We start from the raw sequence: 12,425 nt of genomic DNA, 5'->3' as shown, positions 1-12,425 counted from the left end.
AGGAACATAATGCAAAAGTCACTGAGCTAGGGAACACAATGCAAGAGTTACTGAGCTAGGGAACACAACAGGGACACAGTGGCAGTCAGAAGAAAATCAATACTTCTTACAGAACAGTCTTACCTGGCAGCTCACATTACTAAATCTTGAATTGTTTTTCTATCCTCAAATAAAAATGATATTTTTCAGCTCCTATCATAATTCAGTTAAATCATCCATTGTCAAAGAAGGCAACACAAATCTTTGCTTTTTGGATCAACAAAATTTTGAAAACTCCAAGAAAAATAACTTAATGTAAAACAATATTGCAATAAAGAAAGAAAAAAAAAACATAACAAGCAAACTATAAACCAAGAAGTCAAAAATGCTCTCAGAGCAGTCTTACTTGGCAGCTGTGACAATTAAATCTTGGCTCCTCTACATTTGATTGAGGTGAAATTCCTTGGGCTTTACTTGCCTGCAGAAAAAAAAGAAAAGACAGGTGTGAACTGGTAATGATTCACTTATTTTTAGGATATTCTAAAGTTAGCATTGTCGCCTCACAGCAAGAGGCTCTCTGGTTCGATCCTCGGCTGGGGTGCCTTCTGTGCGGAGTCTGCATGTCCTCCCTGTGGTTGCGTGAGTTTTCTCTGGATGCTCCGGTTTCCTCCCACATCCCAAAGACATGCTGTAGGTGGATTGGACACTACAAATTGGCCTTAGGTGTGAGTGTGGGCATGTGTGTGTGCCTTCCGTGGAAGGTTGGGCGCCGGGCTGGCAACTCAACACCGTAAAACTCCACTGCCAATCATGAGCGGACAGGTGATCCGCTGTGGCGACCCCTAACCGGGAAAAGCCGAAAGAAGAAGAAGAAAAAGTTTGAGTTGGTGTGACCATGGAATTGGTATATACAAGGTTAGGGAGGGGAGGGGTTCCACCACTCACATTGGGGGTGTAGGGTGGAGCTTGCCCCTGCAAAAAGTACATTTCAATATTTCACTTTTCTGTGTTTCAGGCATTATTTTTTAGTATTTTTCATTGTCTACTTTGTGGAAGTTGGCAATCCATAGTTGAACCTTAAATCTTGACCTGTATTCATTACCTTTAGTAAAAAAGCTACTTTCATCTTTTTCTTTATATATTAATTTATTCAGCACACATTATAGTTGGTAAATTGTTTACCCACTTCCCACAAATGTCATTAGCTATTGTTTCAACCTTCTGTCACATATTTAGTTTATTTATGTATCATAACTTAAAAAGCAAAGCAGGTAGTAAATGATTGCCCTCCCTTAGGCATCCTAAACATCTTGTTTTACCTGTCTGAGAAAAGGCATAACACACTTTGGAATCCTGCATCATTTTTCATTATAGACAGTGACAACCTCATATTCATCTAAAAATACAAAAGCTACATTTTTTTCTAATGGACAATCTGAACTGCAATGTCATCTCATAAATGGACCATGACCAGTACATGGCCATTTCCTCTACATATTCTATGAAAAGAGGAAACAGCAGTCTTTCACCAAACAGAAACATTTGTATATTTACTCCTGACGGAAGCTGATTTAAAGTTGCACAGAATGAATTTAGAGTAGGATTTAAATAGAGCATATCAGACACTCATATATAACATACTTACTCATCATCACTGCACATACAAGTGCCAGTCTCTTTCTACTTGTATAAAAATTAATAAATTAGTGCAGGGAATGTAAGTGATAGCCCCCCTGGGTAAAACAGGTAAAGTCAACCATCCAAAGAATACTGTTGCAAATATAAATTAAGTTCTGTTCCTTGGACATCACAAGCATTATTAACTTCTCCCTTTCATCTACAAACCACCACTCAATAAAGATGCCCTCCTTCAGTATATAAGTTGCCCTCCTTCAGTATATAAGTATTTACCTCTGTATCAAGTGACAAAGTAGCACACCACTCTGGCCTGTTTATAGCTCCAGGGTGAAGATGGCATTTGCCTTGCAGTAAAATACATTCTGATGGAAAAGCTACCACCAAGGCAGGTGATGCCCATCCAATAACATTTTGTACAATTCCACATGATGAATCAGTATTCATGACACCACAATTCCATAATCTAGATGCAAGTGTAAATCTACTTACAGCATCAGGATCTTCAGTGGATTTGAGAAGCTTCTTACCGTTTGACACTGTAACTGTAATATCATGACCTTTACATTTTGCAAACAGTTTTACTGTGCGGTACCGGTAGTTCTGTTCCTTTAAACATTCCCAAGGGTGTATAAATACGCATCTCTATTCAGGCAATACAAACTCAAATAGCGGTTCTGGTGTCCGTAGAAACTTGCTGATGAGGATAAGAGTGAGTGGACATTGCCAGCTCACCCATCCTGTGGGTGGGAGGCAGTTCTGTCTCACTACAAGGTTGACACCAGTCAGGAGGCACTGGGATTTACCTATGAGAGTTCAAGCATTATGAGACTATGCCATGTCAGGGTTTCTCTGTATCAGGTAGCTGAGGGAAATTTGGTATACGGAGGCACACTTCCTCTTGGGAGACAGTGATGGCAGAGCTTGGAGGAGCTGGTGGAGGGAGGAGAGGGTAAGCCACCTTTCTTAGCACCTGCCTTATGCCAGGGAATGAATGGGGCAGTGAGGATTCCTAGGCAGCAATTAATGGGCCACAGGGCTTTTGTTTAGTCTGAGAAGGCCCAGCCCCTTTCACCCTGGAGTGAATGGTGCAAATGGATACAGACAGTGGAGATACTGGGCAGGATCCTGGGAAAGTGTAAAAAAAATGCCTGACTTTATTCAACATAGGCTTTCCAGTGCAGTAATAATATATATGGAGTCAGCCACAACTCGAGTGATATCTGAAGTGAATGCCTGTGTATGCTCTTCCAATATTATCTTAACATAATTAACTGAAGATCATATGCATCAAATATAAGCGCCACATTGCCAGTTGGGTAAAAAACATTCATCTTCTACCCAATTTGTCAGGCAAAGACTTGGACCACAATGGTGCTTCTTATACCAGGAGAAGCACTGCCTTTATGGAGATTGCAATGTTTAGGGCTAGGGACTGAGTGGGATTTTTAGGATTAGACATAGTGTTCTGGTATGGCTATGCAGTTCAGTAGGGCTGGGTGGTGGGAGGGCTAGGTAAATAACTAAATCAGGTTGGAGGGAATTAGGGCATTTGTCAGTTACAGAAATTGGCAGTAAGGAAGTGTGTTTTGAGCTACTAGTAAGAAAGTACTTGTAGTAGATGCTACACACACACACACATACACACACACACACACACACACACACACACACACACACACACACACACACACCTACTTAAATATGTATACATATACATATATATATATATATATATATATATATATATATATATATATATATATATATATATATATATATATATATATATATATATATATATATAAAATATATTATATTTTATAGTATTGCACACACACATGCACACACGCACAGGTGTGTGTGTGTGTCTGTGTGTAAAACAAAAAAGTTTCAAGAAGCACTGGTACAAAGCTGTATGAAGGGTGGGGTACAGGGCATGGCTGCTCCAGACAACACCTTATAGGGGACACTGAAGAGACTGACAGCTTGTAACTTGGCAAACTTTTCTATTAAATGTAGCAATCATTTATTAAGTTGCAGTATAATAACTCATTATTACCTTGAAAAGACAGTATGACAGTTCACTAGCTATCATTAAGCAGTTGTGATGAGATCACATATAGAGAGCGGACAGGGCGGGGGGGTGAGCAAATGTTGTGTTGCCTGGGGCACCAAACTGTGCTGCTGTAGCTCTGCTGTGTTGTTTGAGCATGTATTAAGAATGCACTAAAAACAAAAACATAATCAAACTTAGTAAAATGAAAAGAGCTTTATTGATCTGCCAGATAAAATCTGTGAGTATTGTCACTCTATATGGAGGACTTGTTCAGACATTTACATTATCCAGAGAAGTCCTGCATGTAGGACAAAAGTAGTTTGCATCAGAATGGCAAATAAAACTCATTCCATCAGATTTGATTATACTTTTATTATTTTGGTGGTTTGGAAAATGCATGGATAGATGATTGCCTCAATGAATTGATATTTGAGTTTTGCACATTTTTGTCTGAGTGTGTGTGTGTGTGTGTGTGTGTGTGTGTGTGTGTGTGTGTCTTTGTGTGTGTGTTTGTGTTTATCTATCTATCTATCTATCTATCTATCTATCTATCTATCTATCTATCTATCTATCTATCTTTACCTAAAATCATCGATACAAGGAAATGTTGATGGTACTATCATCAGCATGCTTTTGTACACGCTCCAAGGAATAACCCCAGAGCATGCAAATTTTAAAGCATATTTTCTGCAGGTGATCAAGCTCCCCCCCTCCATGTCAACCATCATGTGGGGGACTGCACCCTCCACACCCCTGGCTAGTTATTTATTCTGACTCTGAGATCACACAGTCCTGGGCAAAAGGACATATTTCCCAATCTCATGAATTTTAAATCTGACATACGCGTCAGACATTTCTTTTGTTAACCAAAGCATGCTGACAAAGCAGAGGTCAGTATTAGGGAGTTTCACTTATTACATGTGCTCCTATCTATTTATTTATCTATCTGTCTATCTATCTATCTATCTATCTATCTATCTATCTATTTATCTATCTATCTGTATATAAGTATCATATCCATATATACTAGTAAAATATTCCGACTGAAAACACAAGCTCACAAATACAAATTAGCACTCACATTAATAAAATGTATCTATATATATATATATATATATATATATATATAAAATATAATTGTATAAATGTGCAAATACAAAGACATGCACTCCTAGTTTCTTATTATAAGATGTTTACATACTTTGCACTTTAAGTTATTGACTTCAAGCGCAGTCTGTGCCCTTGAAGCATATTGTACAAATGTGAGAGTTAAGGAATGTTGATTGTCCTGCGCTTATTCTGAGAATGTTTTTCCTTTTTTACAAGTCATTTGGATTCATGCCAGATACCTGAATGGTGCTAATCATATTAATGGCTGCTTTCTTTTGCACTCCGTGTCCTGCACATGCACTGCAAATGGGGGAAACCACAAGCTCTGAATGTGTGCGCATGTGTTTTTGTGTATGCATGTGTATGTGTCTTGTATAAATGTATGAGCCATGCAGAATGAAAGTAAGTTCGGCAAGTCAAAACCCTTGTAACATGCCTCTTCCAGTAACTTGAAAAACAAAACAAACTCCATTAATTCTGTTTAAGGTGCCTTGCTTGTTTAAAAAGCTTCCCCTGGGCTTGTTTAGCGCATGCTCAACACACCTAAAAGCTGCCAATAGCCCGGGGGCAGGTGCTGAGTCAAGTGACAGAGCTGAATAGGAGCTCCTGCTTTTACCTCCTCTGACTACATGCTGCTGCTTTCTGGTAAGACTTTTTCTGCTGCGATAGTCCCTTTGCACTCAAGCACTGAGATTCCTCATGGAGTATAAGTCTCAAGTCTTTGCAGAGTGACCATAGCCAGTTCAGTCATGAATGCAGGGGACATTCCTTTGCCTTGCTTTTGTCCAGAGAGAACTTTTAGTCCACTTTAGGTAAACAGTGAGTGAACAGGCATTCTGCAATCTTTTCCTAAGTCTGGGATTTTTAGTACTTGTACGTCTGCAGCAGTTTGGTAACCATACTGCAGAGCATAATAACTTGCTGGACTATATTCTGTTAGAGAACTCTGAAAATTAATGTTTGTCCATTGGAGAGATGGCTACTTTTGGGATGGAAGATCATTTATAAGTCTTTTCCAAGCCAGTTTGGGAATTTTGATTATTCAGACTCTCAAGCAACAAAGAATATTTTCTCTGTCTTAAAATAGAAGCATGTTCCAACCTGCACCAAAGAAATGCTTTACTATAGAGTCTCTGGTTGGTAAAGACAATAGCTCAGCAGGTGGAGATGAGCTGGTGAGACCTACTGCATTAAAGTTTCCGGGCAATGTTCACCCACCGAACTTTGGGACATGTTTCCAGAACACAGGAGTCAGTCTCTTCAGCAACGCCGATTTGATGTTTCCTGAACCAGTGGCCCAGACAGCCAGCCCAGCTCTCTCAATACATCCTAGTCACCTTCCAGTGCAGCCTTTTTTCTCACCCCACCAGAGGGATGCTTTCAGTTTCTACCCCTGGGTGTTGAGGAATCGATACCTGACACACCGATTCCAAGGCAAGTAGCTATCTCCATTTGTAGTAATTTACTTAAATGTTTTAAATAAGCATTCAGAATGTATAGGTGCACATATTTCAAAAGGCATAGTAAAAATGGACAGTATGTAAATAAGAAGAGACAAGTTTATTTCTGAATTGATACTTAGAGCATTCTGTACAGCCTGAGTTTTTGCTAATACTGTTGCAGTCATAACAGTAACTCTTTTTTTAATTAATTATTCCATTTATTTTCACTGTATATGCATGATACAGCCTGTCAGGACTTGCATTTAATAGTTGCTCATACTGTGATTGTGGTTTCGCATTAAAAAAAAAAAAAAAAAAAAAACATGGTGGCCCACATATGTTATGGTATTTGTTTGCATGCCAGATGGTTCTGGAAATATCATTTTCTACAGATTTTAAAATCTTGTGGGATCAAGAACATACAAAGCGGAGTTTGGGTTATTGTGTGATTTCAGACTTTGATTGTGATTATATCGTTACCAGAAATTCTGCAACACAGCCACATATTCAGAGATGGCAGTCCATTTTATGAACTGCATATTTACTGTGGCAGCTTCTTTGTGAAACTGGTTCATTATATTTTCTGTGTGCTCCAATCAGTTGTAAGTGGTGGTTTCCTTACCTGTTTGAGTTCTTTCACAGTTTAAACTTTTACTCCTTTCCTTTTTTCTTTTGGGCAATTGCAAACAAGATACACACAATGTCAATTTGACATAGCAAAATTTAGTGAATGCTAAGTTTCCTGCTAAATATGAATTATAAAGCAGGCATGGAAACAAACAACACACATTCAGATTCTTCCCTATCTGCCTGCTTGGAACCTGCTACTTTGTACTAGAGATTATAATAGTATGGTGTACACATACTTGGGAGTACAACACAGAGTGTGAGGCTTGTATGTTATAAATGTCTCCTGTATACGTTTTGATTTTTAATGAGACACTTCTACTATGTTGATGGCTTGTTCTTGAAATTAAGAAGTTTTAGCTGTTCAGTCCCCCAGACTTGGCAACTATTAAAAAGTAAAAAGTACAAAGTTTTTTTCCATGATTGCATTCAAATGGCATTCTCCACCTGCAGCTTTTTGTACATTTCTAATTGCCTGACATCTATAACAGACAAGAAACAATCCACTCTTCTTGCCATATAATGAATTGGGCATTTAATCTCTAACATCCTGGAATAGAGTTTGGCCCGTCATTAAATTTCTTTGATATAAGAGGTTAAATCTTGAGAGGACTTTTGTGTGAGAATTAGTTGCACCGGAGGCTTTGAAATACTTTCATGTTTTCGAGGGCACTTCAAGATGTTTTTCATCGCATACAGAAGGACATTTCTAGCATTAATAATGTCCCTTGCTTTGTGAACTTTGATAGGATTTTGTGTCTTTTCGTGCTGTAAAGCATTCATCTGGATATGAATGAAATAATTCTCTCATTGCAAACAGTTTACGCCAAAATACTTTTTCTTTAGCCTTACAGGCTGTACTGTTTCATAGAGGGATGTAATTACAAGACAAGCTGGTATCACTGTTTTAATCTGAGTTTACTGTGGTGTTTCATTCTTGCAGTTCATATTGTCACTTTAATTGAAACCTCTTACTGGTTAGTGATGGCTGTCTGATATTTGGTTAGTTGTGAGAAGGCACACTTTTTGGACACGGGGTATTGCATTAGTTGATGCTCTACGCTAAAATTATGAACAATGAGAGACAAATTCTTTAGAAGAACACTGATGGTGTGACTTTGAACAAATCACCTTAGTTCCCCTATTTTGTTTACACATCCATTTTCTTTACGTCAATATTTAATTATTGCAATTTTGTACTTCCGTTCCTTCTGGATTATAAATCATTTTGTCATGTAGGCTGCAGAAGTCATATTCAGACTCAGATTTCTCTTCTTTCTTTATATCTTATCCAAGTACTAATATCAGATATAGTTTTTTAACTAAAGTGGTTTTCAGGGTTAAACAAGCCCCTTAGACATGCACTTTAATTATTAGAATAAATGAAGACAAAAGACAAAGGAATTGCATGTTTTTTGGGGGGAACAAGTGGAGTAGATAACATGAAAAGTGAAGGCCTAACTCTTCATTTGCTCAGTTGTATTTATATGGCTGTTTTGCAGAGGACGTTAACAGTATATCCTCAGGGCTGATTACAAACCTTTAGCCTTTCAGTGAAAAGATATAGAAAGTGAACTTTATTTACACCCAAAGCAAAGGTGATTCCTTATAAAGAAGTTACAAATTGCTTGTCCGTATACCATACTACTGGTACTAACTGGGCTTCACTTTCACCATTCTGAGTTTAGAATTCAGGGTCCTGTGAATTTAAAGAAAAATCAGAAGGAAGTATGGCACAGCTGTGGTTTACTTAACTATTTGTTTTGTGTTTATTTATGTTACTAGTCTGGTATGCCAAAATGAACATTGTTCAGATATATGAGAGATTCATGGGAAAACCTCCAAATAAAAGCTAGCTCCACACAAATATTATTTCAGGCAAAAGCTGTTGAAACACACAAGCACGCACACACACACACACACACATATATATTATATATATATATATATATATATATATATATATATATATATATAAATACACACACGTGCACACACACACACACACACACACACACACACACACACACACACACACACACACACTCTCACACACACACACACTCACACACACACACACACACACACACACACACACACACACACACACACACACACACACACACACACACTCATTGCACCTTTCATCTTCTTTGATCCAGAATTCTGGCCCAGGCCAACAAAAAAGTTACTCTAATTTACTTAATAATAATAACAGAACAGCAGGATTTGAACCAATGTGCATTTTCTGAACAATAAAAAGTATGAAACTCTAATTTCTGGCATTATTGGTGAATCAAACATTTTACAAGGGGCAGGTAAAGAATATGAAACAAAAATCAGGGACATTTTGCCAACTCTGAGGCAGTTGCATGCTTTGCGTGGGCAACTCCAGCTCTCTCCACTACTTGCAGGTGATAAATCACAATTTGGATATATATATATATATATATATATATATATATATATATATATAGCATACATTCATGCATTCACAAGTTCATCTAGGTACTTGTAGGATCATAACAGACAGTTTCTGTAAATAGTTATTATAAAGAAAGTATTTATTTATGGAGTATACAGTTAAAGACAATACAAAAACTTTCATGAAGCGTTCTTTTAATTTATAGACCAAGCTCATCTCATTGAAGTATCTTTCCTCAGTAAGTCTTTAATTATTACATTTTTGACCACTTTCTTTATGCTGACATTTACTAGAGAAATGCATTTATTGTCAAATGTAAAAGAGCAAACACATTTAATATGCAAATATCATGGAGAAAGCTGCAGTTATTGGCATGAGATCTTCTTCCTGCCTTTCTTTGAAACATATTGATCTACAGTTCAGTTTTTATCCTGCTTGATTCATAAAAAAAATCCAGGAAGCACTGATTAAAGGTGTTCTTATCAGATTCTGAATACGCATTACTCAAGTCTTTAGAAAAATCAGAGCAAGATTATGGGTTGTTAGAGAAAGTCAGAGTGAGTACAGCAAAAGGTAACAGAGACAACATGAATAAGTCAAAGACATACAAGTGAGTACAAAAGAAAATCCATAAAAAGGATGTGAGTTTTTGAAAAGAGAAGTACATTTGTATATATAGGAACTATTTTGTTTTGCCGTTTATTAACAAGGTTGGGCCATAGAGCAAGGGAAATGCAATATATCAATATATTGAAATGTAGCATGTCCAATCAGACAGCAGTTTTATTTTTGGGAGCTATGAAGAAATCAAGATACCTGATAAAGATCATTGCAGTCCCAGGGATAACATAGTAGTCAGGATTGAATCCCAATCCCTGCAGCTGTGAAGCAGAGATCTTTCCACAACGATACTACACTCCCTTAAATAGTGTTATTGAATTAATAATACAAAGGTTATTGCAAATTATTTTGAATTTCCTATGTTGCATTATTGTACTTAACTAAAGACTGAGCTGAAATGAAAGCTAAAGAGGAGACGAACTAAAAGAGAAAGAGAGCGACAGGGTGAGGGATACAATTTGTAACACTCTACCATCAGTCTTGAAGTTAGAATGTACATCATTTACATTTGGTATAATATGTTATGAATAACTGATTTGATGCAGTTTAGAAGTCTGCACAGGCACAAATGTCAATTTTGATGGTAGGAATCATGTATGAGAAAATGAAAGTGTAAATTATAAAACATGATATTGTTTGTTTGTCTTGTAGGTTTATTGTGAAGGGTGAAAATATCAGTGCTCATTGTTTTCTATGAGCAATATTTTTTTCTTTATTTCAGGAATGCTTTAATTAAAGTGTTATAAATTCTGTCATCAAAATGTAGGAAAAAGACTAAAAGAAAGTACGCAACCTTTGGTTATTTGCTACGTAGTAGAATCAACGTCTGTTGGTGGCCTAACTGACGGGCTGCCATTAGGTTCCAGGGTTCCACTGTCAACAGTGGAATTGATTATTTGGTTTTATTAAGTTTCTAGATTATATATTGTTTTCCATCTGAGATATTTCTCTATATTTTACATGTCTCAACACACATATACACACACACATTTATATTACATCACATGTGTAAATATATATAATATACACTCACACATATATAAATATGTATAATATGTACTTCATACAATTGAAAATACAAATATATGAACACAAAAAACTGAAGTAAAAGGAGCAAAACTCACATTACTGACACTCACAAAGTAACATACTATGCAGAGTTTTTGCAGCAGGGAAAGTCACCTTGCACCCCCGTGCTGGGGATTGTGTCACCAAACCTCATGTAACTTTATCTATCTTTGAGATCGCACATCAGTGGAAAAAGGGCAAATTCCTATTGTATCTCCCACAAAGTGATATTGGCCTTTTGTGAAATATGACTATTCAATTGTTTCTGATAGCATTAAAAGTGTTTGACTAAACATTCAACCAACTGCATGACATTTATTTATAATTGATTTTAATGAGACAGAGCACCTTATATTGCCTATTGTTTCAAATCATGTTTCTAAACTTAAGCTGTCTGGAGTATTAGGAGTTAAGTGATTTATTAAAAGTTGCTGAGATTGCCAGGCTTTGAGCATGCTGTTTTCACTAGGCAGCTTAGCGACTTAGCTATTAGATTTTAATGTCCAAATAGGAGTACTTAACCTCTTAGGTCAGCTCATCAGACAATCTACAGGTTTCCAATTACAATTATGTAAGTTTCCATACTGCTGTACTCTATTTGCAATTACAAGATAACTTTTTGTATAATTTGTTAAGGATAAATAAGCAATTTTAAAGATTTGTGAGATAGCTGCCCTTGGATAGGCTGCAGACAATAAATACTGGAAAATGTTCATTACTGCAAGAATATTCGCACATGAAGTCTAGTCTTGTCTATAACTTTTAAACCACACTTGAGATCAAACATTTACTGCTCAGAACTGACAGAGACAATATTGAGTCGCTACTACAATGCAAATAGACATGAGGATTGCATATATTTGACTCACACTTCTAGAACTGCTTTCATATATGCTGCAACTTTACAGACTGTTTTGACTTACTGTATTTAAATTGTTAAATCTCTTGTACCACACAGACTGTGGTTTAACTAATTTCTGAACTTTTGTCAGGCAAGTCTGCAATTTGGTTTCAGTACTTCAAATTTTTAGTTGGCAAAGAACTTGTCATACAACCTACTTTTTTCCCCTGGGTGACCTCTCCACACAAAAGGCTTATACTTATGATATGTTAGTCTTACCTTATTTTCAAAGGCTAAAGACTTGTGAGAAAAAGCCGGACATGTGTGCTAGCTAAGTAAAAGATACTAAAACTGTTAAGGATTAAAATACAGCTATTCAAGAAAGATGGGAGTGTTGTTTTCCAGATTGCAAACAGTGGTAGAAAAATATTGACAAAAACATTATCAGATAAATATGTCATACACAATTAGTTACAGGGGGTTATTTAGTCATTCCATGCTATGTTTCTCTGGTGTTACTAGGTATTTGCCCTGATTCTAAAGTCATATAAACAGAAGGTGCTGCTGGGAACACAGAAACCTGTGATTCATTAGATCTGGAGAACGGGAGCCACAAAA

The 12,425-nt window shown here is 36.8% G+C and overlaps 1 protein-coding gene across 1 annotated transcript in view; it reads left to right on the top strand.

The window, feature by feature from the left end:
* The first annotated feature begins 5,224 nt into the window (after positions 1 to 5,224).
* The window catches only part of LOC122799992 (homeobox protein EMX1-like), a 491,914-nt gene continuing 484,713 nt past the window's right edge, over positions 5,225 to 12,425 (top strand). The window contains exon 1 of the mRNA XM_044069445.1: positions 5,225 to 6,217. Coding sequence (XP_043925380.1) covers positions 5,875 to 6,217 — 343 coding nt within the window. The 5' untranslated portion in view covers positions 5,225 to 5,874. The remainder of the gene's footprint in view (positions 6,218 to 12,425) is intronic.

Source organism: Protopterus annectens, chromosome 4.part0, assembly GCF_019279795.1.
Source record: "Protopterus annectens isolate FY-2018-M chromosome 4.part0, PAN1.0, whole genome shotgun sequence".
Classification (NCBI taxonomy): Eukaryota; Metazoa; Chordata; order Ceratodontiformes; family Protopteridae; genus Protopterus; species Protopterus annectens.
The sequence above is the reverse complement of the archived record's forward strand: the minus strand, read 5'-3'. Positions and strand labels throughout refer to the sequence as shown.